This window comes from Leopardus geoffroyi, chromosome C1 (genome assembly GCF_018350155.1).
Source record: "Leopardus geoffroyi isolate Oge1 chromosome C1, O.geoffroyi_Oge1_pat1.0, whole genome shotgun sequence".
Taxonomy (NCBI): Eukaryota; Metazoa; Chordata; class Mammalia; order Carnivora; family Felidae; genus Leopardus; species Leopardus geoffroyi.
The window spans coordinates 212,380,152-212,403,227 of NC_059328.1; the positions used below are offsets into that span (position 1 = coordinate 212,380,152).

A 23,076-nucleotide genomic window follows, 5' to 3' on the forward strand; every position below is an offset into this window, starting at 1 on the left:
CAAACCATTAAGTTCATTTCCTCTTTCATGTGAATAGGGCTCTGACACAGGCCGATACGCCTTGTCCTCTGGCTACCACAGAGGACAGTCCTCAGTATGGGAATCAATCTCAACTAATGTTTTCTCATTATAATTTTTAGATGCTCATGTTGGAAAGAAAAAAAAGTCCTATCAGCTGGCCCAAATTCCTGTCTTCTCTGAGGGATGCATAAATGAGCTTTTGCTACGGAATAAGGCTCCAAGTCATTTATGACATCGGATCAGTTTATTTAACATAACATCTGTCTCAGATGACTGGCTCAGATACCACCAGCCTTCCCTGTGTCTAAGAGCTGGGGAGAAATGAAAATCAAACACAGGGCTCAGATTTGCTGACAAATCTCACCTCCCCAAACCTAGCTCCCTGTTCTCATATCCAACACCTAGAATTATCTACTATTCTCACACCTACTAAAACCAACCCCTTACTAAACTAAATTACTCAGTTTTAATGATAGATAAAACCTTAGCTTGATACGATTTTAGGCACATTTGCATTTAAATAGGAAATCATGCCTTTATTACACAGGAATCAAGCTCAAATAACAGGATTCCAGGCATCCCTCCAGAATGGTGTGTCAAGGGAATTGGAGAGGAAAAGACCACCCTAGATATCCTTGGATCTTACACCAGCGCAGCACCCCCAGACCACGGCCTTCTGTCCAACAGCATGGGCAACGAGATGAAACCAGTGTCAAGTTACTTTTATTTTTTAAAAACATTTTTTTAAAAAATAAAGAACCTTCAGTTCAAAAGTAAAGACCTCCAAAAGAAAAAATTAAAAATAAATCTATTTCTTCCGACTACTGCTGGCTGATAACCATGGTTTTGCTTATTTTTTAGAAGACCCTTTTGGCAAGGTTCTCCTTGGGGAGCAATTACATACTCATGAGCATTTCTGGTGAAAATTGGTATTTGTCAACAGCTTTAGTTTTTTTTTTTTTTTAATTTCTTTTTTTTTCAACGTTTATTTATTTTTGGGACAGAGAGAGACAGAGCATGAACGGGGGAGGGGCAGAGAAAGAGGGAGACACAGAATCGGAAACAGGCTCCAGGCTCTGAGCCATCAGCCCAGAGCCTGACGCGGGGCTCGAACTCACGGACCGCGAGATCGTGACCTGGCTGAAGTCGGATGCTTAACCGACTGCGCCACCCAGGCGCCCCACAACAGCTTTAGTTTTTAACTGCAAAATTAAAAATACATTTAGCTACAGTGAAGAGTCACTAAATTCTACCCCTGAAACCAATGTTACACTATATGTTACCTAGCTAGAATTTAAATACAAATTTGAAGAAAAAATTTAAGTAATAAGCAGCACTTCAAAACCATGGGAAAAAAGTAACAGACAAACTGCCAATTGCCCATTTCTGTGGCCAACTGCACCAACATTTATTTGTTCATAGCACCGGTTTTCAAAACAAAACAAAACAAAAACGATAATGTATAAAGCATATGCTAGGGACTTTGGATTCAGAAATTCTAGCATCAACTTTGTCCCAACAATTATCCTTTAAAATTGGATCTCTGAGAAGGAAATGAAACATGAGCCTAGCCCCAAATGACTTCCACTAAAGTGAACGAAAACCTGTTGTGCAGGCCAGAAGTGTTCCTGGGTAGCTCAAAACTGGCTGAGTGGAAGCAGAAACTTCCAAGGATAATAGGGTTGGAGCGCCAAGGGCAGTAAGGGCCACAGGAAAAAGGCTGCTGATGGGAGGCAACGAAGGGCATTTTCCTTGGTTTGCATATCGCATGTGCCACCTTTTATTTGTAAAGAACTTTACAAAATGCTTCCACATAAAAGATCTCATTTCACCTTCCATTAGGACATCTTCCAGCTCCTATACGGATGTGTGCTAATGCCAGGTCTTGTTCGTGTCTCAGCCCTGTGACATGGGCCTTGTCATCATCCCCATCATTGGGATAAGGCCCATCTCCTTAATGGCCTCCCGGCTCCATTTGAAAACCCCTGGACACAAGTGACCATTTAATTTCAGCTTCACAGGTGCTTCACAGGTGCTAGTTGCACGTCATTGTGACTAGAAGGCTCTGGGGGGATTAAGTGACTCAATATCAGTGAGTAGCAGGGTCGGACCTTGACCCCCCTGATCTGCCTCCATGTCTACTGGCTGCACAGGGCCACAGAGCCTCATACGTCATCAGAATGGTCTGTACAAGCGTGCAAGTCCACACTGACATCGTCTGGACCCAATACAGGAACCGCTCTCTTTAAACACATGGGTACTTGCCGTAGCCTTGAATCCTCTCTCCAGCTAGATGACAAAAATAATGCCTTCATATGCTCCTTACCGTTCTAAACAAAGCTAAATGTTAGTGCCTTTGGAAGTACTATAAAATTCCTAAATTTCAGCTTTTCCTGAAATCATGTAAGTTAATTCCCGAGAGTCTCTATATCCACATCCAATAATTTGGGTGAGGAAAATGTCCACATCACAGGGCTGTGGTGAGCGGAAGATCCTTTCTATCAGGACACAGCAATGCGACTCACGTCTCCATCCTGTGAATTTCAACCAAGCTGAATTTAATGGAGTCTATGTGATTAATTGCAAAATGAATTGTTCTTTCAGTAGAAAATGGAACGTATAATATTGTACTAATCTAAATATGGAAGCTCATACTTAACATTTGTACTTAGTTTAGCAACCTGAAAAAGCCCTGCAGGCAAAAGTCAAATTTGGCAGCTGCTTCCGATGTTACCTATCACAACATGGTACCGTTTTTTTTGTAATCCCCCAAATCTTCCATGTGTAAAGAAACCCCCAAAATAGAGCAGCAAGCTTTGGTCGAAACATCAATGAAGATAATTCCAACTTGAAGAAAAGTGATCACGTTACACTGTGAGTTCCCACAGTCTGTGACCTTGGCCTGTGGGGCAGCCTTGCCCTTCACCGAATTCAAGTTCAAACCAACCGTGGCATTTGCCACTCATCTTGTTGTAGGCTCTCTTTCCATTCCAGACCCTTACAAAACTTCCTCAGCAGGTGGCTTCCTCCCCACTTCAACTGCTGTTATATTTCAGTCTCCACTGACCTTTAATGTCCCTTGTGTTAATTTGCTTGATTTGTAATGGCTCTGTTTGACTTTTTGTTACTGGCACTATTGGGTGGTGATTACCTTTTGTACTTTGCTCACCAGCTCTTCAGTATATACCAAATTAAATCGAGACCAGGTAGTTTTAAAAAAAATGGATACAGGTAAATAAAATGTGATGAAGAAAGCATGTGAAGAAATGAAAAAAGCAAGTAGGAAAGAAACACCAAAATCATCTTAGTAAAGTTAGGAGGAGAGCAGCTATTAAACTACAATGTAGACATAAAATAAAGAGAGAAAAAGCGAAACTTTTTAAGTTTTTCCATAGATATACATCTAGACACACACGCATAATTATTTATGGAATGTATAAATGGCACTGTGTAAGCTGCCACCAGTATTTTCTGTCTTCATGTGCTTCCTCTTCCTGCCCTTTCCTGCCAGAATGTTGCGGACTGCAAAAATGAGATGTATAAACGATGGTTCTGATGTCCTACGTAATTAATGACCTTTATATTCTGGAAAATGCTGGAACATTCCACATTTGCTATGACCTCTGCAGACTCCTGGAAGACTGTCGCACCAGCACTCTCTGCGCCCTTCCCTCCACCCTCAAGCCCTAAATGAGATCCCCGTGCACATATCACATAGCTCTGTCTAAGGTTAAGACACGGCTTGAATTTTCAGGCCAGAATCGTGTGGAAACCACCTAAAGTCACATAGAGGAGGGTCCTTGCCTTCACAGCAATGGCCCCTGGGGGCCTGCGGTAGCCTCCCTCTGTGTATCCATCACTGAGCGCCTTCTGGGTTCCAGGGAGAGCTTTCTCATTAACCTCTGAAGCCAGCGCCTCTGCCCCTTATTGACTTGGAAGTATCCTTTGTAACTGCAGAATTATTAAACTGGAAATTCTCCTCCAGTGTGAACTTGGGGAGGACCAATGCTTGTGGCTCAATTAAATGCTGATCTTAGCCTCCAATGCCCATTACGTGAAAGGAAGTTGAGTACGGGATGAGTTCACTGCTGCTGATGAGTAACAGACATTCAGGTTTGGGCCAAGTTTCTTGGGGCTTATTCTTGGAGGACAAGGAAAAGACAGTCTGCAGGAAGAAACCCATAGGATGGCTCATGACAGTGTGACAGCTGGGGGGTGATGCCTGTCTTGCCCCTTTGTCACAGAGGTGAGAGGTTCCTGGCCAGCTTCCAGTCAAGGCAGTATTAGGGTACCATCTGCTCTAAACCTCTCTACCATATATTCCCTAGAAATAAACCAAGGTGGCAAAGGATAACCTGGGATTGAGCAGATATCCTGGGCCCAACCCTGCCTTGACCAGAATTACCATACAACCCAGCGATTCCACTCCTTAGCTATATACTCAAAAGAACTGAAAGCAGGGACTCAAACACAATACTTGGGCACCCACGTTCATAGCTGCACTATCACAATAGCCCCAAACTGAAAAACAATCCAAATTTCCATCAATGGTAAATGGGTAAACAACTCGTGGCATGGCCATACAATGGAATATTATTCAACAGTGTAAAGTAAGAACTCGTGGGCTATGGCATGGATGACCTGGAAAACACACCCAGAGCAAGAAGGCCATCCTAAAAGGTCATACTGTATGATTCCACTTCTATGAAATCTCAAGAACAGGTAAACCCATAGAGAGAGAATCCAGGTTGGTTGTCAGCAAGGGCAGAGGGAACGAATGCCTAATGGGTACAGCGTTTCCTTTTGGGGTGATGAAAATGCCCTGAAACTAGATAAGGGTGTGTCAACCGAGAAAAGAGGCAGAGCTAAAATAAAACAAAAACTTTTCTTCGGGGCCTCAGAATTGCAGTTCGGGGAGCCCAGATTCCGGCAGCAATCCAAACTGCACCCGCCACTAAGGGAACAAAAGTCAAGGGTTTTTAAAGAGAAAAGGGGGGACGCCTGGGTGGCTCAGTTGGTTAAGTGTCCGACTTCGGCTCAGGTCATGACCTTGTGGTCCGTGAGTTTGAGCCCCGTGTCGGGCTCTGTGCTGACAGCTCAGAGCCTGGAGCCTGTTTCAGATTCTGTGTCTCCCTCTCTCTCTGACCCTCCCCCATTCATGCTCTGTCTCTCTCTGTCTCAAAAATAAACAAACATTAAAGACAAAAGGGAAAGCCTGTACATGTTGTTTACAAAGAACGTTGATGGATGTTGGCAGAAAACGAATCTTAACTAACTGAATGTAAGTGGTTACTAAGGCCATCGCTAAGTGAAATCTTCTCCTGCAGCAGGCTTCAGGTGTTCAGGTCGAGTCCTTGGGACATTTGCAGTTTGGCCCAGGTCAAAAGCTCCCGGTTCCACCGGTGAGGACGTGCACGTCCCCCTTCAGGGCCTCCTGACTCCATTTTAAAACCCCTGAACACAGGTGACCCTATTCTCCTTTCAGCTTTCACAAATGCTGGTTGCACATCACTGCGAATGTACAAAATGCCACTGAACTGTTCACCTTCCAATGGTTAATTCTCTACTAGAAGAATTTCGCCTCAATAAAAACTTGACTTTAAGAGTTCTCTCACTGCTTGCGCCTGACATCACTTGCCTCGGGGACGGGAGCTTTCCTCCCCTTGTCTAAAGCCCTCCTGCACCTCTCCTGATACTATCCCCTCCAGGAACTTCATCCATTAATTATACCCCACCAACCACACTGCCTCATCAGCCAGTCTCTTGCTCTGGCCTACATCAATGCGATGCGTCCTTAGGTCTAGAAGCAAAAATCCTCCTTTTGACTCAGTTTCCTGCTTGGAGTACCATCACGCTCTCTCCCTCTGGTCAGTGCCAAGCTTAAGCAAAAAGGCAAGGCACACTGCTTACCCAAGCTCTTCCGTGCTCCCTATAATCCGGCTTCCTCTCCATGCCAGCGCTGTCCTTACCCTCCTCACGGCAAGATCCAGGAGCAAACTCCTGGCTCTTCTCCCAATGAAATAGGCTGATTTTCTGAAAAGCAATCTGTTCCATTTCCTCATTATTGCTCACTACCTAAAGAGCTTGTAACAAGAAAGGTTGGTTTTAACCAGTTTAGGTTTCTGTAATTGTAAATGGCCCGCTTTTATTTTATCTTTTAAGCAGGATTTCAAGAAACGCTCTGTTTTTGATTTGGCTCTTTGCCAGAGGCTGGCAAGGATGGAACAATGGACAAAAAGTCAAGGACAAGCCTCTGCCTTGGGGACCCCAGCGGGGGCAGGGGGGGAGTGCTGCTGGTCTCAAGGTGGGCGTAGGTATGGGTGGGAACGGTCTGAGACCCTGAGGGTGAAGGTCAAGGGGCACACAAAAAATGAGGACTTGTCAAACTGACCTTCAGCAAAGTGACCCAGAGCTGTTTACAAAGAAGCCATTCAGAGAGTCATCTCAGAGGAAAGACAAAAGTTGCAAAGTGGTTTTCAAGGTCAAAGACAGAAAGAGCTGACTGTTCAAAGCTAACCTGGAGGTGTGCAGAAAAATAGGTTAAATGTGCAGAACGTAGAGACGTCAGAGTCAAGGCCTGGACCAGGGCAGGACACCCCCGACCTCTGGGGAGAGGTTCCAGGAGGCCAACACTATCTTATGGTAGTATTAAAACGTGTGTCTTTTTCACTCTGTTGAAATTGGTACTAAAGATGCAAAACAAAAGTGAGAAGAGAGGTTGATGCCTTCACACAAATCAAAGCAGACACTTTGTGGCAGCAATCAATGCCTCTTCACCGCCATCAAGCATTTGCAGGGGGAAAAATGCCAGTTGCACTCAGAATGTCCTTGACGAAGAAGTAAAAAGTTAAAATTTTATCAACTCACAACCCTTGACTACATGTCCTTTCGATGGTCTCTGTAACAAAATGGTAAATGGGAGGTGTGCATAAGGCCCTCTGGCTGCACTGGGGCCCCCAAGGCCAGGGGTTGCCTCAAGAAAACACACTCCCTCTGCAGTAGTTTGAGTCGTGAACTAGCCCACTTTCCATGGGACACCTTTTTTCCTCGAAAGAATGACTGATGAACTATAACTATTCAAACTTGGCCACTCAGCAGATATTTTCTCTCAAATGAAATGAGCCTGTCAAGTAAAACAACCAATAGTTTTTGCTATCAGGGATAAAGTTCAAACTTCGAAGGAAAAATTAGAATTTTGGAAAATTTTTATCCTCCATTATGAGCTTGATCGATTTCCAATACTTCAAGCCTTCCCTGATGAGACTGGAGTTGAAATTAATCACCGATGTGATTTTTTGTGCTGTGGTATAATGAAATGTGTCAACATTTGGAAACTGTAGGACTCCTGTATTTTCCAAGTAACCAATGGGTGAAGTTCTAAAAACCATTCATGGGTAGAAGATCCAAAACATAGGATGTATCAAGGGATGTCTAACAGCACAAGAGTTCATTGATGCGACTTCGGATTCCTGTATTCAATTAACCTTTAAGAATTTGCCACTTGTCAAATGTTATGTTCAAGAAAAATATCCAAAATCATCTGAAACTGCTATTAAAACACCTCTCCTTTTTCCAACTAAGTATCTGTTGAGGCTAAATTTTCTTCACACACTTCAACCAAAACAACACATTGCAATAGACTGGATGTAAAAACAAATGTAAAAAAAAATCCAGCTGTCTTCTTTGAAGCCAGATATTAAAGACATTTGTAAAAAAATGAAAACAATGTTCTCTTTTCACTGAATTTTTTTCTGCTTTGGAAAATATAGTTACTTTTTATTTAAAAGGTGTTAATTTATGTTACCACGAAACGATGGGTTTACTAATTAAATGAAATAATATTTTTAAGTTCCTCAGTTTTAATTTAATGCGATAAATATCAACAGATAAAACGCAATAAACAAACTCTGGGGGTCCTCCATACTTCCTAAGACTGTAAGGAATCCTGAGACCAAAAAAGTCAAAAACCACTGTGCCAGGTTGAGCCAAACTGTTTTGTAAATAAAACCACAAACACTGCATCCAGGGGGCAAATTTGTCCAGCGGGTCTGTAACTCAGCGCAGGCAGAAAATGGGGCCAATCCCTGAAGAAAAAGCACAGGGAAGGGCAGCAGGGAGCTATTTTTGGACAGAAGGACCAGGAGATCTCCACCAACACCATGGAGAAACCCCCCCAACTGTGCCTGCCATGGAGACATTAGTTGCATGCCCAAAGCCTGCTGGGGGTCTCTGTTCAGTCTGGGAAAGCTGTCCTGTACTATAAACCCTAACACACGATGTTCATTCTGAATCCACGTAACGCTCCCCAACTCAGAAGGTTAAGCTGCAAAGCCAGAATCGATTCTTAAAACCTAAGATGATGTCACAGAAGGAATGGGGCAAATTTCATAATCAAACTAAAGCTCTGATCTCCTCAGGCTACAGGGAGGCAGAGGACTACATTTATACGAAAGCTGTATCTGGAGCAGCTGCCCCGGACGGAAAACCGTGGTGAGGAAGCAGTCAAAGGGTGTTTTGTTTTTGTTTTTTCCCTCAAAATCTGGAAGAAGTGCCAACCCCCTCAAATGGGCACTGGCTAGGTATTTAATTAGAAGCTGGGGAAGGCTGAGGAGGTTGGTGTTTCGGGGAAGATTTGGGCATGGGGTAAGGGTCAAGTTCAGTGATTTCCAAAGTCAGTTTTCTGACTTCCAGCACCGGGAAGGCAGGGACCCTGGCACTGTCTTTCATCCTTGTTTTGTTAGAGTGCAGCTCCGTGCCTGACACATAGTGGTGCTCATGACAGATGAGGGAACAAAAACGTGGAAAGGTAAATGATAAGCGGAATAAACTCCTTTTGTGGTAAACAAGCAGAGCGGATGGTTTCAGACCCCTAAAGAGGAGTGACAATGTGCCGCCCCACAGGGAGGCCCTCCGCGGGCGGGCACAGCCAGTTAGCGGCCCCGTTCCGGGAGGTCACGCTCAGCTCGCTGACTTATGGACCGTAAAATAGGACAAGAAGATAAGTATTTTAGGGGAAGGAAAGCATGCCCACCAGGCTCCAGAGTGGTGGTTTTCTTCTCTGAGGCATAAAGTGCTAGTCAGAGCCTTAGTTCTGTGTTCTAAAAAGTCTTTAATTAAAATCTAAGAATGATAGTCATCTGTCTCTGATACAGTTAGAAATTGCTCTCTCTCCTCTTTGCAAAGACCAAGAGTTGTAACCAAAAGAATGCAAACCTCAGGGGCTGAAAAAAAAAAAAAAAAAAGAAAAACAACCTGTTGCTGGAACTTGAATTCATCTTATAACCAGAAGCTTGTAACTCCTGGGGATCTAAGATGTACAGCATGTGTCATACATTCAAAAGTCAGTAAGAAAGTAGATCTTAAAAGTTGTCATCACAAGAGAGAAAAACTTTTGTGACTAAGGGAGGTGATGGATGGTAACCAAACTCACTGTGGTGGTCGTTTTACAATATATACCTGTATCAAGTCGTTATGCTGTACTCCTCAAACTAACACAATGTTGTATGTCGATTAATATCTCAATAAAACGGTGCAGAGGAAGCAATCTAAAACAAAAACTAGTGCCTGGGCAACGTGTAAAGGGCCGCATGCCGTACCTGTAGGGACTTTCTCTTTCCCTGCGTTAGTTACCTGATTCAAGCTGTACTGTGATTTTCTCAAAGTTTGCTCTAGAATAAGAGAGCCCCCGAGAGCTTAGTCCCCTAGTACAGTGTATGCCCTAAACCATGCAATGGAAGTTTTTGAATCTTCCAAGCCTCTCTGAAAGGTCTTGAGTGCGGTGGCCTCCCATATTGAGGTCTGATCTCTGATGGCATGCCATCCCATCTCGGGGCCGCCCCAGACCCACAGGGCCAGGATCCGCATTGTAACAAGATCCCCGCACAATCTCTGTGTATGTTAAACCTGACGGGGGGCTTCGCCAAAAGGTCCTGAGGTCACATCATTTGGAAAGTCTGAAACCAGGCGATGCCTGGCTTTCTCTGTCGTGGACAGTGAACCTTTACATGGAGACACGACACGAACAATAAGGCTCACGGTAATGCTGAATGTTCTAGGAGACGCGGGGCTGCCCAGTGGGAGGAGCCCCGGACAGACGTCCAGCAATGTCCCTCCATTATGGTCCTGCCCCTCCCGAGAACTAGTTCTTGGCTTCCGACAAATCGTAAATCTCTCTTAGGCCTCTGCTACCTGGTGTTAAAAATAAAACAGGTGCAGAGTCCTTTAAAAATCACCTTCTGCTCTCAATTCTTTGACCCTGGAAATGTCACCGGTGATATACTCCTTGCCCTGATATATCTGGATGCCAACAACAAGGCCTCTACAACTGTTTGCTGTCAGGGAGAGATACATTTCAACCTTCTGGAAAAAGCTTATGCCGAACAGAAACGTGACGAAACATCTATCCTTTGGGACATAAATTTAGTTACTTCTTTAAGTTATAATAGAATGACGTACATTGTCCTGTGTCTTATGTGGGCAACGATAGGATCATCCTTCTGTTTTATAACATAAAAGGCAGCGATGGCTTTTTAATTACATTAGTACCAAGAATTATAATTCAGACATGAGTCAATGAAATTCTAGACCGGCTTATCCTTTACCACTGACGAGGCGACAGCTGGGCTGGACTGCGCTCCCTTTTATGATCTCTGTGCTTAATATGTGTCTAATAATTATTATTCTTTTTTTTATTATCCATAAAAGTACTTTCTCCCTCAGAGGTCCACAATGCAGCATCTGCAAGGAAAATCTGCTGGACAGATCACCCAACCCTCATTAGCAAATAAACGTATGTCAGACACCTTCGCTTTGGCATTCAGTCCAAAGCCTCTATTCTCCGGTTCAAAGATGTCTAATGAGCACTGGCAATAAGCTGTTTACTCAGTCAAGAGAAAGTCCCCCCCCCCCCCGCCCCCTTGGAAGAATGTCTTAGAATCAATTCGTCTCTTTTCTCTGTAATGCCATCAGGAGATCGCCATACGATGCCATACGTTACAACGGCTTCATCAAGTAGCCTTCCACCCGCCGCTCCACCTTGACCCTTTCTTGCTGGGTTCTGTGCCCCACTCAGAGGAGAAATTCCGCCACGGCGCCGGCAGACCGTGGGGGCCTAACCCCGCCACACACTCGACCGAGCCGGGAGAAAGGAGCGCCACAGCAGGCTTGCCGAGGCGCTATTTGGATGCTGAGGACACAGCGAATGCCCTTCCTCGGATTCCTTGGCGGGCTTCCTTGTCCACCCTCTCCCCACCTCCCCACTTCTTCCTCAAACGCCCACCGCGTCCCTCTTTCTGCAAGGCCTCCTTAGGGCCTTTAGGTTTTGCACTAATGACGGTGGAAACGTTAGCTCTCGGAGACGCGATGAAAGAAAGCGTGCGACACCCCCTCCTGCCCTCTGCAGCGTCCGTCGCTCCTTCCTGAGCCAGAGAGGAGCCTGCTGACAGGTGCCCGCCGACAGGACGATGTCATCAAAGGCTCGGCTGGTTCGGTTTACTCTGACCTATTTCTTCTTGAAACGAGAGGAACGGCAACGCTGCTCACAGTGTCCCTAAGGGGTTAGTTCCTGTGACGTTCTGGGTCACGGCGTCTGGGGGCTTCAGATCCCCCAGAATGTTTTCCGACTCAAATTCACCATGTCTTTCCTGTGACCTAATGTTTACCAAACATATAATTCAAATTACGTATCTAACTCAAAACTCGGAGTTTTGATTTTTCCATCATGTTTTTGTGCTTTTGTTTATTTTACTTGTTCCGTTCACGGGCTGTTTTTGAGCATCTCCCATGCAGAAAGCACCCTGCTAAGTTGTTCCAGTGGATACAGAAGGAACCAGACAGGTTCTAATGTCAAGAAACTCACCATTGGAGCCTCCCCTGGGAAGCTCCCGGCGATCCCACCACTGAGTCAGAGATTTCTCTCCAAAAGGTACCCGCAGGTCCCTCCCATGGCACACATCGCCCCACACTCTAATCCACGATTCATTCGGCATCCCGCCCCACAACCTCCCAACTCCTCCTCAGAGGCCACATCTTATCTAACCAGATGTGTCCGCCCCAGAACCTAAGGCAGGAGCAGGTACAAGACAGGCAATAACTCTGCAGGGAAACGCATGCAAATGATAATGCACATAAAGAAATATAAGCACAAATCAAAGGTAGTGTGTCTCACTAGAAAAATAAAATGTTGCCAGGCTTGAAAGAGGGGGTTTGCAGCAGGAGTTAGGGATAGCTTCCAGAAGGAAGAAGGTTTGGGGCAGAGCCTGAAATATAGTTAGCAAGGTGGGAAGGCAGGGAGCAGAGGGCTGGGGTAGGGTGGTGCAACAGATAAGCATTCCAAATGGAGGGAACAGCATGAGCAAAATCACGAGGATGTAGGGGAAGCAGCAGCGGGATGAATGGACAGTGAAGGAAGCTGAGGTTTAAGCTGGAAAGGATGTCCATGCACCCAGCTTAGGGCAGGCTTGTCACCTTGCCCTGGGAATGAGATCTCAGATAAACAAGCCTCAGAAATGGGAACTTACTGGGAACCCTGATAAAGAGGCACATCCTTGGAAACAGAAAAAAATAAAGAGGGGTGCTGATATACAGCAGACAGACTCCTGGAAAGATAGTGTCTCCTACCCAGGCCACATGGGCTGTGGAACAAGGATAGCAGGTGTTATCAAGCCAGGGACAAAGAAACCAGTTAAGGTCAGTGATTATTTCCAATATATCAAACTTAGCCAGAAGGACTCGGCTATAGAGGGATTAGGACTTCCTGGAGTTGGAGCCTTCGACTTCCAAGAGTAAGGAGGGAGGTAACAGAAGGTCGGGAACTTTCAGGAGCCCAACGTGCCAGTTGCTTTTCTCATGAACAGCCCCACATCTGGAGAGTGAATTAGGACACAGCTCCAGAAGGGATTGGGAATGGCTCCCAGACATGATGCCAGTTCAATTCTCACTCAAAACAAAGTCTGAGTAGGCAGCTCCAGTATCCAATTCAAACAGCCTAAGGATGATAGATTCCCAAGGCAAGAGCTAGAGAGAATCCTAAGGAACCTTCTAAGAATGGAGGCCTGACACCATTTACTTATCAATACACACCAGAGCCAGGGCCAACAAAAAGAAAACTTTGAGACAGATATTGAACCATTATAACACCTATCAACATCTATCTTTTTTTAATTAACTCCACGTGACCATAACATTATTAACAATGAAATCCTTGAGTAAAAAAGATGTTGTATATTTGCTTTAAGGAATCAGTGAGAACAGGAAAATGATAAGCACCTGAGACCCCTACTTCCAGAATGATGTTCCACGATCTACTTTTGCATCAGAAGCATCTGGCTGCCCAATAAAAGGCATCCTAACCTGAGTGAGGGACCTAGAATATGACTTTTTTTGTCAGACCCTCAAATATTAGGCAAATCTTAGGCAAACTAAAATTTTAAAACAACTCCTTTCACTTGTGGACAAGGAACACAACTGGACAGAAAGGGGGCAAGAGCGAATGAGAGAAAAAAAATAGAATTTTGTGATGATGAATTTTATGTATCAACTTGGCTGAGCCATGTCACCTAGATATTTGGTCAAACATTATTCTTGATGTTTCTGTGAGAGCATCTTTGGATGAGATTTACATTTAAATCAGTGGACTCTGAAGAAAGAAGTTTATCCTCATAGCACGAGAGTGGGCCACATCTAATCAGTTGAAGGCTTGCATAGAACAAGAGGCTGACCTTCCTTCCCTAAGCAGGAGAAAACTCTGCAACAGATGGTCAGCCTACAGACTTCATCCCCAACATCCACTCTTCCTGTTTCACCAGAAGACACCTTTGCATTAGAGCTGCAGCTCCTTCCTGAGTCTCCAGCCCATTGGCCTTCCCTGGTCAGATTTTGGATTCACCAAGACTCTACGATGAGTGGCGCTACAATGAGCTTATTCCTAAGTGAGCTTATTCCTTAAAATAAATCTCCTTATTCGTATACATATGATATGATACGATAAGAACATATATGCCATCCATACATATATAATATATCCCAGTGGTTCTGTCTCTCTGGATAATCCTAATACATAACTCTTGCTCTTGAGAGACAAGATCCATGGAACCTAACTGGATCTGAAGAAGGCTTACGGTTCACACCAGCGAAGATCCCTGATACTCACCTTTAAAATAATTGGGGAATTATCATATCATGGCGGCAGCAGCCAAACTTGGTGATAGAGTTCAAAGAGAAGTAGTGACCACAGTCATTTTTTTTTTTTTATAAGAAGAAAAAGATCAGAATCAACCCTTGTAAAGAAAGCAGTTCTCAAACACTGAGAGCTCCTGGCCATCCTACAGTAAACACATAAAAAGACTTTCCCAGGATGGTGTGCTATCTAAGAGCCGCGAGCCACAGTTTTATTGCAGACCACCCATCAACTGGGAGTGTGGAAAGGCCTCCAGCCGAAGCACCTCTGACAGAAAAGAAACGAGGTCCATTACTAAATGACAGTGGCATGGACAGAACAGAATTGCTCTTATTGTGATGGATGACCTAATAAAGACACAAAAGTGATTAGCAACAATCACTTTAAACCATCCAGTAGAGCTCTTTTCTGTTTTGTACTGTGGAGTGGATTCTTGCACTAGGCAGAAGACTGGACTACATGACTTCTAATTTTAGGAAAGAGCACAAAGAAGGAAACCTGACAGCAACAGTCTTTTATGGCCAGCAAACTACTCTTCAGTCATTGTTTTAAGTCACGAAGACAAACACGAACAGCCACGGGAACTCAAGTCGATTCAAAAAAGATGAGTCAACTTTCCATTCCCACTCCTGCCATCTTTCTGTGAACGGGGAGACTGGCTTCCAGAGGGCTCTCTCCAAGAGAACAATGTGGTGGGTCTATAAATGGATATGCTAATTCCGGCCTAGTCATTTGCTTACAGTCACCAGGGATAATTACAATGGCTCAGGTAAGAAGGCTGGCCACAACTTCCTTCAGTTCCCTGAAGGTAAATGCAGGCTCTGGCAGAAGGGACCACAGCAGAGGCCTCACCCCTTATGAGCACCTGGTGTGGACCCAGGAGGTGGGGGCACAGGGGGGAGGGGGGGCACTCAGAGCCCCTCAAAAGAGCTGGCCCCCATAAGGAAGCCGCACTTCCCCTGAAATGGCCTGCTAAATAAAATCAGCACAGATTCTTCATGAAGGCCTCTGAGCCATTTTTGCAGGAAAAACGAAGCCCTTTGGCAAGGTCTGCCAAGTTACCTGCCAGGTGCTAAATGCTTCTGCTGCCTTTTCGGTGAATCAGTTCTACAGGTGAGGGCTGCAAGCCGGCAACGTGCATGTTTTCAGAAAACACGGTGGCTGCTTTATGGGTAAAAAGTTTCCCCAGATGGGGCATCCATTATAGGAGAAAGCTCACAAGGAAACAACCTGTGGGTCCCAACTTCCAAGAACAGCCTTCCCTTCCCTGTTGAAGACATTTCTCTTTCACTACTGTTGTCTTCTTGGGGGCTAACCAGGCCTCAGAACTGTTCATTGGGAGTAGCAGGAATGAATTTGGGGAACACCGCTGTGTCTCCTCTTTGCGCGTGGGAGGTCTGACACTCTTCCAGCTGCAGTGGTTGGCTTTCCTCAGTCTCTCACGCTTCATCTCTTCTGGAACATCTTCAGCAAATAAGCTGTCCACTGCTTCCTCATCTTTTCTCGGGTTCTATACCCCTTCTTAGCGTCACAGAAGAACTCTCAAGAGCCTTTACTTCTTCGCTTTCCCCATAAAATAAATCGATAGGGGCGCCTGGGTGGCTCAGGCGGCTGGGCATCTGACTTCGGCTCAGGTCATGATCTCGCGGTCCAGGAGTTCGAGCCCCATGTTGGGCTCTGTGCTGACAGCTCAGAGCCCGGAGCCTGCTTCAGATTCTGTGTCTCCCTCTCTCTCTGCCCCTCCCCCGCCCATTCTCTCACTCACTCTCTCTCTCTCTCTCTGTCAAAAATGAATAAACATTTAAAAATGTAAAAAAAAATTAAAGCTGAAACTTCACCTTCAACCATGTTAAAAAAAAAATAAATTGATAAATGGAGCTTCCCCTCAGGAAAGAGACGAAGAGAAAAATGATCCAAGTTGGCCAAGATGGAAGAAAACGGGATTCGCAGGGCAGGCTTGGCTTTGTAAACGAAATCCCACTCTGCCTCCTGGACTCGTGCCGGGCACCATCCCCTCCACCAGGGATTTCATTTTGGCTTTGCTTCACACTCGTGTTCCTTTCCAACCATTTAGCAGAAATGATTGCTCCCACTACTTTCTCAGGTCCTTCTGCCTTCTGCAGAGGACGATCGTACAAGGAAACGGGAAACTGACACCACTGTAATACCGCACCCGAGACATCAAAGTCGTGGGTTCCCCAAGATGACGCGAGCAACACGTGAAAGTGTCTTCCAACACCCACCTGCCGGTCCCCCCCCCCCCCCACTCCCTTCACCCAGTTCACACCGCTACCGCCGAATGCGCTGGCGTTCCCACGGGAGGCGTCCCGGGGCAAAGTTTACCCGTGCTGCCCTTCACACTGGTCTAAAACAAATCATGCTCAGGGCGCCTGGGTGGCTCAGTCGGTTGAGCCTCCGACTTCGGCTCAGGTCATGATCTCGCGGTCCGTGGGTTCGAGCCCCGCGTCGGGCTCTGTGCTGACCACTCAGAGCCCGGAGCCTGCTTCGCATTCTGTGTCTCTCCCTCTCTCTCTGCCCCTCCCCTGCACGTGCTCTGTCTCTCAAAAAATAAGATAAAATGTTAAAAAAATGTTTTTAAATTAAATGAAATTAACAAATAAATAAATAAAACAAATCATGCTCTTTTGGGACTTGGGGGACCCACTTCACTTTGCACGAATTCCAGTGGACAAATGTGCAGAACTGGGGAGACGGGCAAGGAGGCAGGCGGTGAGAGGAACACATGTGCCCTAATGAAACAGGCCCCCTCGTAAAGGGCAGAGTCTCCCTCTCCCGGGACGTTGGGTACAGCCCACAGGTCACCTGCAAAAGACCGCAGTCCACCTGTTTTAATGGAGCTCTCTAGTGATGGAGTGGGTCTCAGTGGCCACAGTCCCTTACGGGTCCTGCCTCCCACATCCTGTCAATCACCCAAGAACAAGGAGGAGGAACTGTACTCAGCTCCTGCCCCTGCCCCAGCCCCAGGCCCATGTGACCCGAGCCACTAAAAAGGAGAGCAGGACTCAGGTCTGCCGTAGCACTGATGACACTGGCCCACAGAGGTCAAACGTAACGTCAGGCTTCTCGTCCCAGCCTCTTCTCTGTTCCTTCTTGTGCTTTTCTCTTGCTTTTGTAATTCTGCTATAGGCGCTGGAGAAATGCAATGTTTAAGGAGGAGATTCTGTGATCACTGGGAAATTAATGAGCCTGCTCACCTCTCCTGTCTTCCGTTTCTCTTGATTCTGCTACCAGATACGATGGCTATTTCTTCTCATAAAATCTCTACTTTATACCCAAGCAAAATCTGGCACCGCACAGATTTATTATCACTACTTTAAAAATTATGTGGAGGGGCGCCTGGGTGGCTCAGTCGGTTAAGTGGCCGACTTCGGCTCAGGTCATGATCTCACGGTCCGTGAGTTCGAGCCCCGCGTCGGGCTCTGTGCTGACAGCTCAGAGCCTGGAGCCTGCTTCAGATTCTGTGTCTCCCTCTCTCTGACCCTCCCTCGTTCATGCTCTGTCTCTCTCTGTCTCAAAAATAAACATTAAAAAAAATAATAAAATTAAAAAAAAAATAGAAATTATGTGGAGATTGAAGATCTATATGTTACATACCAATGTGCAATCAAAACCAGAAATTTGAGGGACTCTTTCAGCAAATGCACTTGGTCTCTCCCTGTCATTCTTGATAGACACATAGATAGATAGATACGTAGCAATATATGAACATAGATATACGTATTTATGTAAATATAGGCTTTAGAGCTACCAGGCGTCCCCTCACCTCTGACGGCTTCGTGCTGCACTTTCCTTTTCCTGAACACTCCAAGTTATTTGCATGGCTCTCCCCCGGCACGCAGGTGCTGGCCTTCACCACCAGAGTTAAGCGCAAAGCCACAATGGATTTAGTAATGGAATCATTCACAAAACCTGGAAAAAAAAAAAAAAAGAAAAAGGAGGGGACAATAGGAAATGTAAAGTAAAACGTTACCAACATTCTTTCTACAAGACCATGAGTTTATTTAACTCAGCATTTGAGTCTGACAAGCAAACAAAATGGAATATTAGGCAAACAAATACAGCATGTGACTAGCGGCCATTCAGACCTCCGGCCTGTTAAGAAAGGCCAAGCGTCATGGGAAAATACTTGATGCCCAAGGAAGAGGAGTACCAGGCACTGAGTCATCGCCTTAGATGCTGTCGTCCTGTGCCTGCCTGTGCCCCTCTGGGGGCCACCTGGTCTCTCAATTCCACCCCTACATTAGCATCTTACAATTTACTTTGTTCTGAGCTCATTTTCTTCTAGTCAAGAGTAGTGATCCTCGGGGTGCCTGGGTGGCTCAGTCGCTTAAGCGTCTGACTTCGGCTCAGGTCATGATCTCGTGGTTCGTGAGTTCCAGCCCTGCATCAGGCTCTGTGCTGACAGTTCAGAGCCTGGAGCCTGCTTGGAGTTCTGTGTCTCCCTCTCTCTCTTTGCCCCTCCCCCACTGATGCTCTCTCTCTCTCTCTCTCTCTCTCTCTCTCTCTCTTTCTCAAAAACAAGTAAATATTTTAAAAATTAAAAAAAAAAAAAAAAAAAAAAGAGCAGTGATCCCTAACCAGTTTTGAAACCAGAAGCTTCATCATTTTGCATGGGCTTTTTCCAAGTACACGCTGCCAACGTTCCAACATAAGTGGTTCAGAATCTGGGAGGTTCAGGTCTGGGGGGGACCTCTGGCAGGCATGTTTTTGGAAAAGGCTCCCTAAGTAATTCGAACATTGCTTCTAGTTAAGAACCACTGGTCTGGTAGAAAAACTAATTTCAGTAACACGAGTAATATTATTACTAAGGTAAATCACCTGGAATTAGAGGCACACACTGAGCCTCTGAAAGCACGTTTTACGCATCTGTTTTTGAAAGTCTAGGTGACTCTGTTATTTAGACAATATTTCTATTCTCTAGCTCATCGTTAAGTCTCTGAAGTTCTTACAGACACCTCTGATAAAGGTTTCTATATTGGCTTTATTTGCTTAATAAGACCGGGAGTATTCTGGCCCTAAAATACTTTAGCAAACTATTAAAGAAATCAATCTTTGCAACAGCATGCCACATATTACTATGTAATTCCTAATTATGTCACCTAACCCCCCACAGGGAGTCAAAAGGATATGCACACGATTTTCAACAATATACGGCTCACACGAGAAAGGTGCCTGCCAGCTCCTTCTAGGTAAGAGTGAAATTTCAGTAAGTTGTTGGCACCTCCCTTTGATCATGTCTCAGGGAAAATGCTTAGAGCGGCTCATAATGAAAAGTAATACTGTCCAATTTAACTTTCATCAAACTGCAGCTGGGTTAGAGCAAAGCTGCCCTCAGGAAATCCCACATGCCAAGAGCAGGAGATGTGCCCTTTACAAAGGGGCAGCAGGAAGAATCTGAAATGAAATAGAATTCACTTTTTTTTTTTTAGAAAAAGGAAGTTCTTTGGGGCTTTATAAGTGATCATTTGAAAGTTGTTGAAAAGCCAGTGTGGTTTCTTTGACATTGCACTCAAACTGATGGACACTTCCAGCATACTTACAAGAAATGCAGAGCAGATGGTCACTACTTTTATTCTTCCTTCATAGCACGAAATCAATACACGTAATATATTCTTGATACAGACCTGCAGAGAGAAGCCTGTCCTCCTCTTCAGAATTCTAAGATCCACAGGCCAACTAATTAAGTGGAGAAAACCCCGCAAAGTCGGAATGAAGACGGCATTCTGGTTCTGTTTGTGGAGCTGCCCTGCGACTGCCTTTTGTCAGCCCCGGCGTCTTCGACGGTCTTTCCAAAAACTACAGAATGATGCCATGTAGCAGGTGTTGCTTGGGGGTCGCGCTAGCTAACTAACGCCTGGTTTAACTTAACAACAAGCAAAGGAAAAAGAAAGACGAGATTTAGAAAGAAAGGAGAGAAGAAGGAAGGAGGGAAGGATGAGGAAGACAGAGGAGGAACAGCAAAGCTCGGGACGGAAACTGCATGAAACCCAAGGAAAGGAAACACCAACACAGGAAAACAAAGCAGAAGTGGAGGAAAAAAACGAAGGCCCTCCAGGGGTGCCTGGGTGGCTTAGTCACCAGTCATGATCTCGTGATCTGTGAGTTCGAGCCCCACGTCGGGCTCTGTGCTGACAGCTGGGAGCCTGGAGCCTACTTGGGATTCTGTGTCTCCCTCTCTCTCTGCCCCTCCCCAACTTGCTGTCTGTCTGTCTCTCTCTCTCAAAAATAAAGATGAAAGAGGGGCGCCTGGGTGGCGCAGTCGGTTAAGCGTCCGACTTCAGCCAGGTCACGATCTCACGGTCCGTGAGTTTGAGCCCCGCGTCGGGCTCTGGGCTGACGGCTCAGAGCCTGGAGCCTGTTTCCGATTCTGTGTCTCCCTCTCTCTCTGCCCCTCCCCCGTTCATGCTCTGTCTCTCTCTGTCCCAAAAATAAATAAACGTTGAAAAAATAAAGATGAAAGAAAGAAAGGAAGGAAGGAAGGAAGAGAAAGAGAGAAAGAAAGGAAGGAAGGAAGAAAATGAAGGCCCTCCAGCAAAAGTTTCAGGGATTCTCCCACTTCTGATTACACTGTATCACCCTCTCAGTCTCAAGAGAAAATACAGTCTTTGTTCCAACCACAACAAATGCTAAACTAGAGTTCTTTGAAACTTTTCATGAATAAACATATATTTAAATCATCACTGCGTACGGTCCAAGTTTACAATTCTGACTCTGAGGCAGAAATATTGGGCCACTTTACGTGGACAGACCATGTGCTCCAGTGAGCAAGTGGGCACAGGGGATGGGTGGGATGGGCTGCAGTGTGGGATGGAAGGAAGCTGGATTCACTGGTCCTCCAGGCAGCAGACGTTTACCCAGCTCCAAGTAGGAGGCCGCATTCAGGATGAGCTCTAAAGGCTGAGAATGAGCCAGCAAAGAGAGCTGAGAAGGTCACGTGTCTCATGGAGGAGGAGGTCATGCGTCACACGGATGGGAAGGTCAGTGTGACCCACGGATGAGGACATCAGTGTGTCAATGGCCAGCATCTTGATGAGGACAGAGAGGCAGGAAGGGCCAGATCAGCGGGCATCTCGTGAAACTTAGTCAAATGGGAATCCGTTGAAGAGCTTTAACCAGGGGAAAAGCACATGACTTAGGCTTTTTCAAAGATCACATTTTGGAGGAAGAACCAATAAGACTTCATATACGTTGGATGTGGGATATGAGGGAAAGGACAAAATCATACATACAGTAAGCAACCTTGTGGGGGTCGTACTGGGCAAGTGAATCAAGATTTCTGTTGTGAACAGACTAAATTTGAGATTGTGACGAGACCCCTTTTCCAAATAAAGTGGTCAAAAGCTGGTGGCTGGACATAGGACATGAGTAGTCAGAAACATCAGGGCTGAATATTTAAATTGGGGCTTCATCTGAATACAAACGGTGTTGCATTTTGGGGACAGGGAAGGGCACGTAGGGAGAGGAAACAGAGAGAGAGAACAGGGAGCCAGAACCAAGCTTTACGGGCCAATATTCACGGTATAAACTCGGTTGGGTGTTGACATCAGACCACAGCAGAGTCATACTGGAAGAATTAACTGAAACACGTCGCTGCATGATATTTCCACGGTGGGGTTGATAAGAAAAGACAAGATTTCTGCAGCATGGAGGACATGTGGAACTACATGATGGCAGGCCTTTGACAACTTCGGCATCGAAAGGGGAGACTGTGGTCCCCGACAGAAACTTTCAAGGATGCTACATAGTTCGCCTTAGAATCCAGATGCTGGGAAAGGAAGAGGAGAGGGAGGAAGAGAGGGAGGGGCAAGGGAGGGCGTGGTGGAGGGAGGAAGGGAAGAAGGAAAAAGCTACCGCTACACTTGGAGAGCCCACTTCTTGCTACACATCTGGTGATTTCCCTAATGAGCTTGAAAACGATAATGAAGGGAAACTTTCTCCAAAGATTATCCAGAGATCTGTTAACACCCTCAAGTAACTAGTTACGATGACAAATAAAAGTTGGGTTTCCTTCTGCCTCTCCCTACTCCTCCTCCCCTAAGCTTGCACAAAACCATGCAAACACTCTGCCCTGCCCACAACCCCACACTGTGCTCATTAACACAGTAATAAAACGTCCTGCCATCACTACAGTCCTTTTAAAACGGTGACTTTGCCAAAGTCGCCTCCCCTGGTGCCAACGAGAAGCGGAGAGCAGCTGAAAGGGGGTCCAGTCATTATCTTTGGGACGGAGCGGTCAAGCATCAATTGGGAGGGCAAGCAAGATGGCGGGCTCCGGGCCATTAACTGTTTATTTTACCACTTGTCCTCTTTAATATTAACACTAAAGGTCTTAAATGGACTTTGTAGTTAATACCTCATTGGGATTAGTGGCAAATGAAATTTGCATTTCTCACCTCAGTGGTTTGACTAAAGACCGTTTTCTTTCCTGTTAAAGGAAAGCATACGTGCAAAATAAAAATTCTGGCCGTAAATACTTGAGCAGTAGGTGTTGCAAACAGACTGCCGACTTTTCCTATTAAGACTTGGCGAGTCATTTGGCACAAACCTATAACCTATAAAAACCGTTCACAGTCCAGGAAGTCCCATGGCTGGCAGCCGACAGGCATGAAAGGCTTGAAATATTACGGGTTTCAGCTCCAGCTGGAGACCCAGGGTTTTTGTATTAACATAGGCATTGAGAAGGCAAACCCCCCCAGTTCCCACATCCCATGCCACAGAAGCATGGATGAAACGATGTATCTGCACTGACTTTTTTAAGAAGGTAGAATGGAGGTTAGTGCAAAGCTTAATAAGCTGGTTGGGATCCCCATGGATTTGTGACTCCGTGCCTGTGGACTGAGAAGCAAAACCGGAGAAAT

At 45.6% G+C, this 23,076-nt stretch overlaps 1 protein-coding gene across 2 annotated transcripts in view; it reads right to left on the reverse strand.

The window, feature by feature from the left end:
• DNER (delta/notch like EGF repeat containing) overlaps positions 1 to 23,076 on the reverse strand; it is a 322,224-nt gene that overhangs the window by 133,058 nt on the left and 166,090 nt on the right. For both annotated transcript variants that reach the window (XM_045481582.1, XM_045481583.1), the window contains exon 5: positions 17,982 to 18,127. In XM_045481582.1, the coding sequence (XP_045337538.1) occupies positions 17,982 to 18,127 (146 nt within the window). The remainder of the gene's footprint in view (positions 1 to 17,981; positions 18,128 to 23,076) is intronic.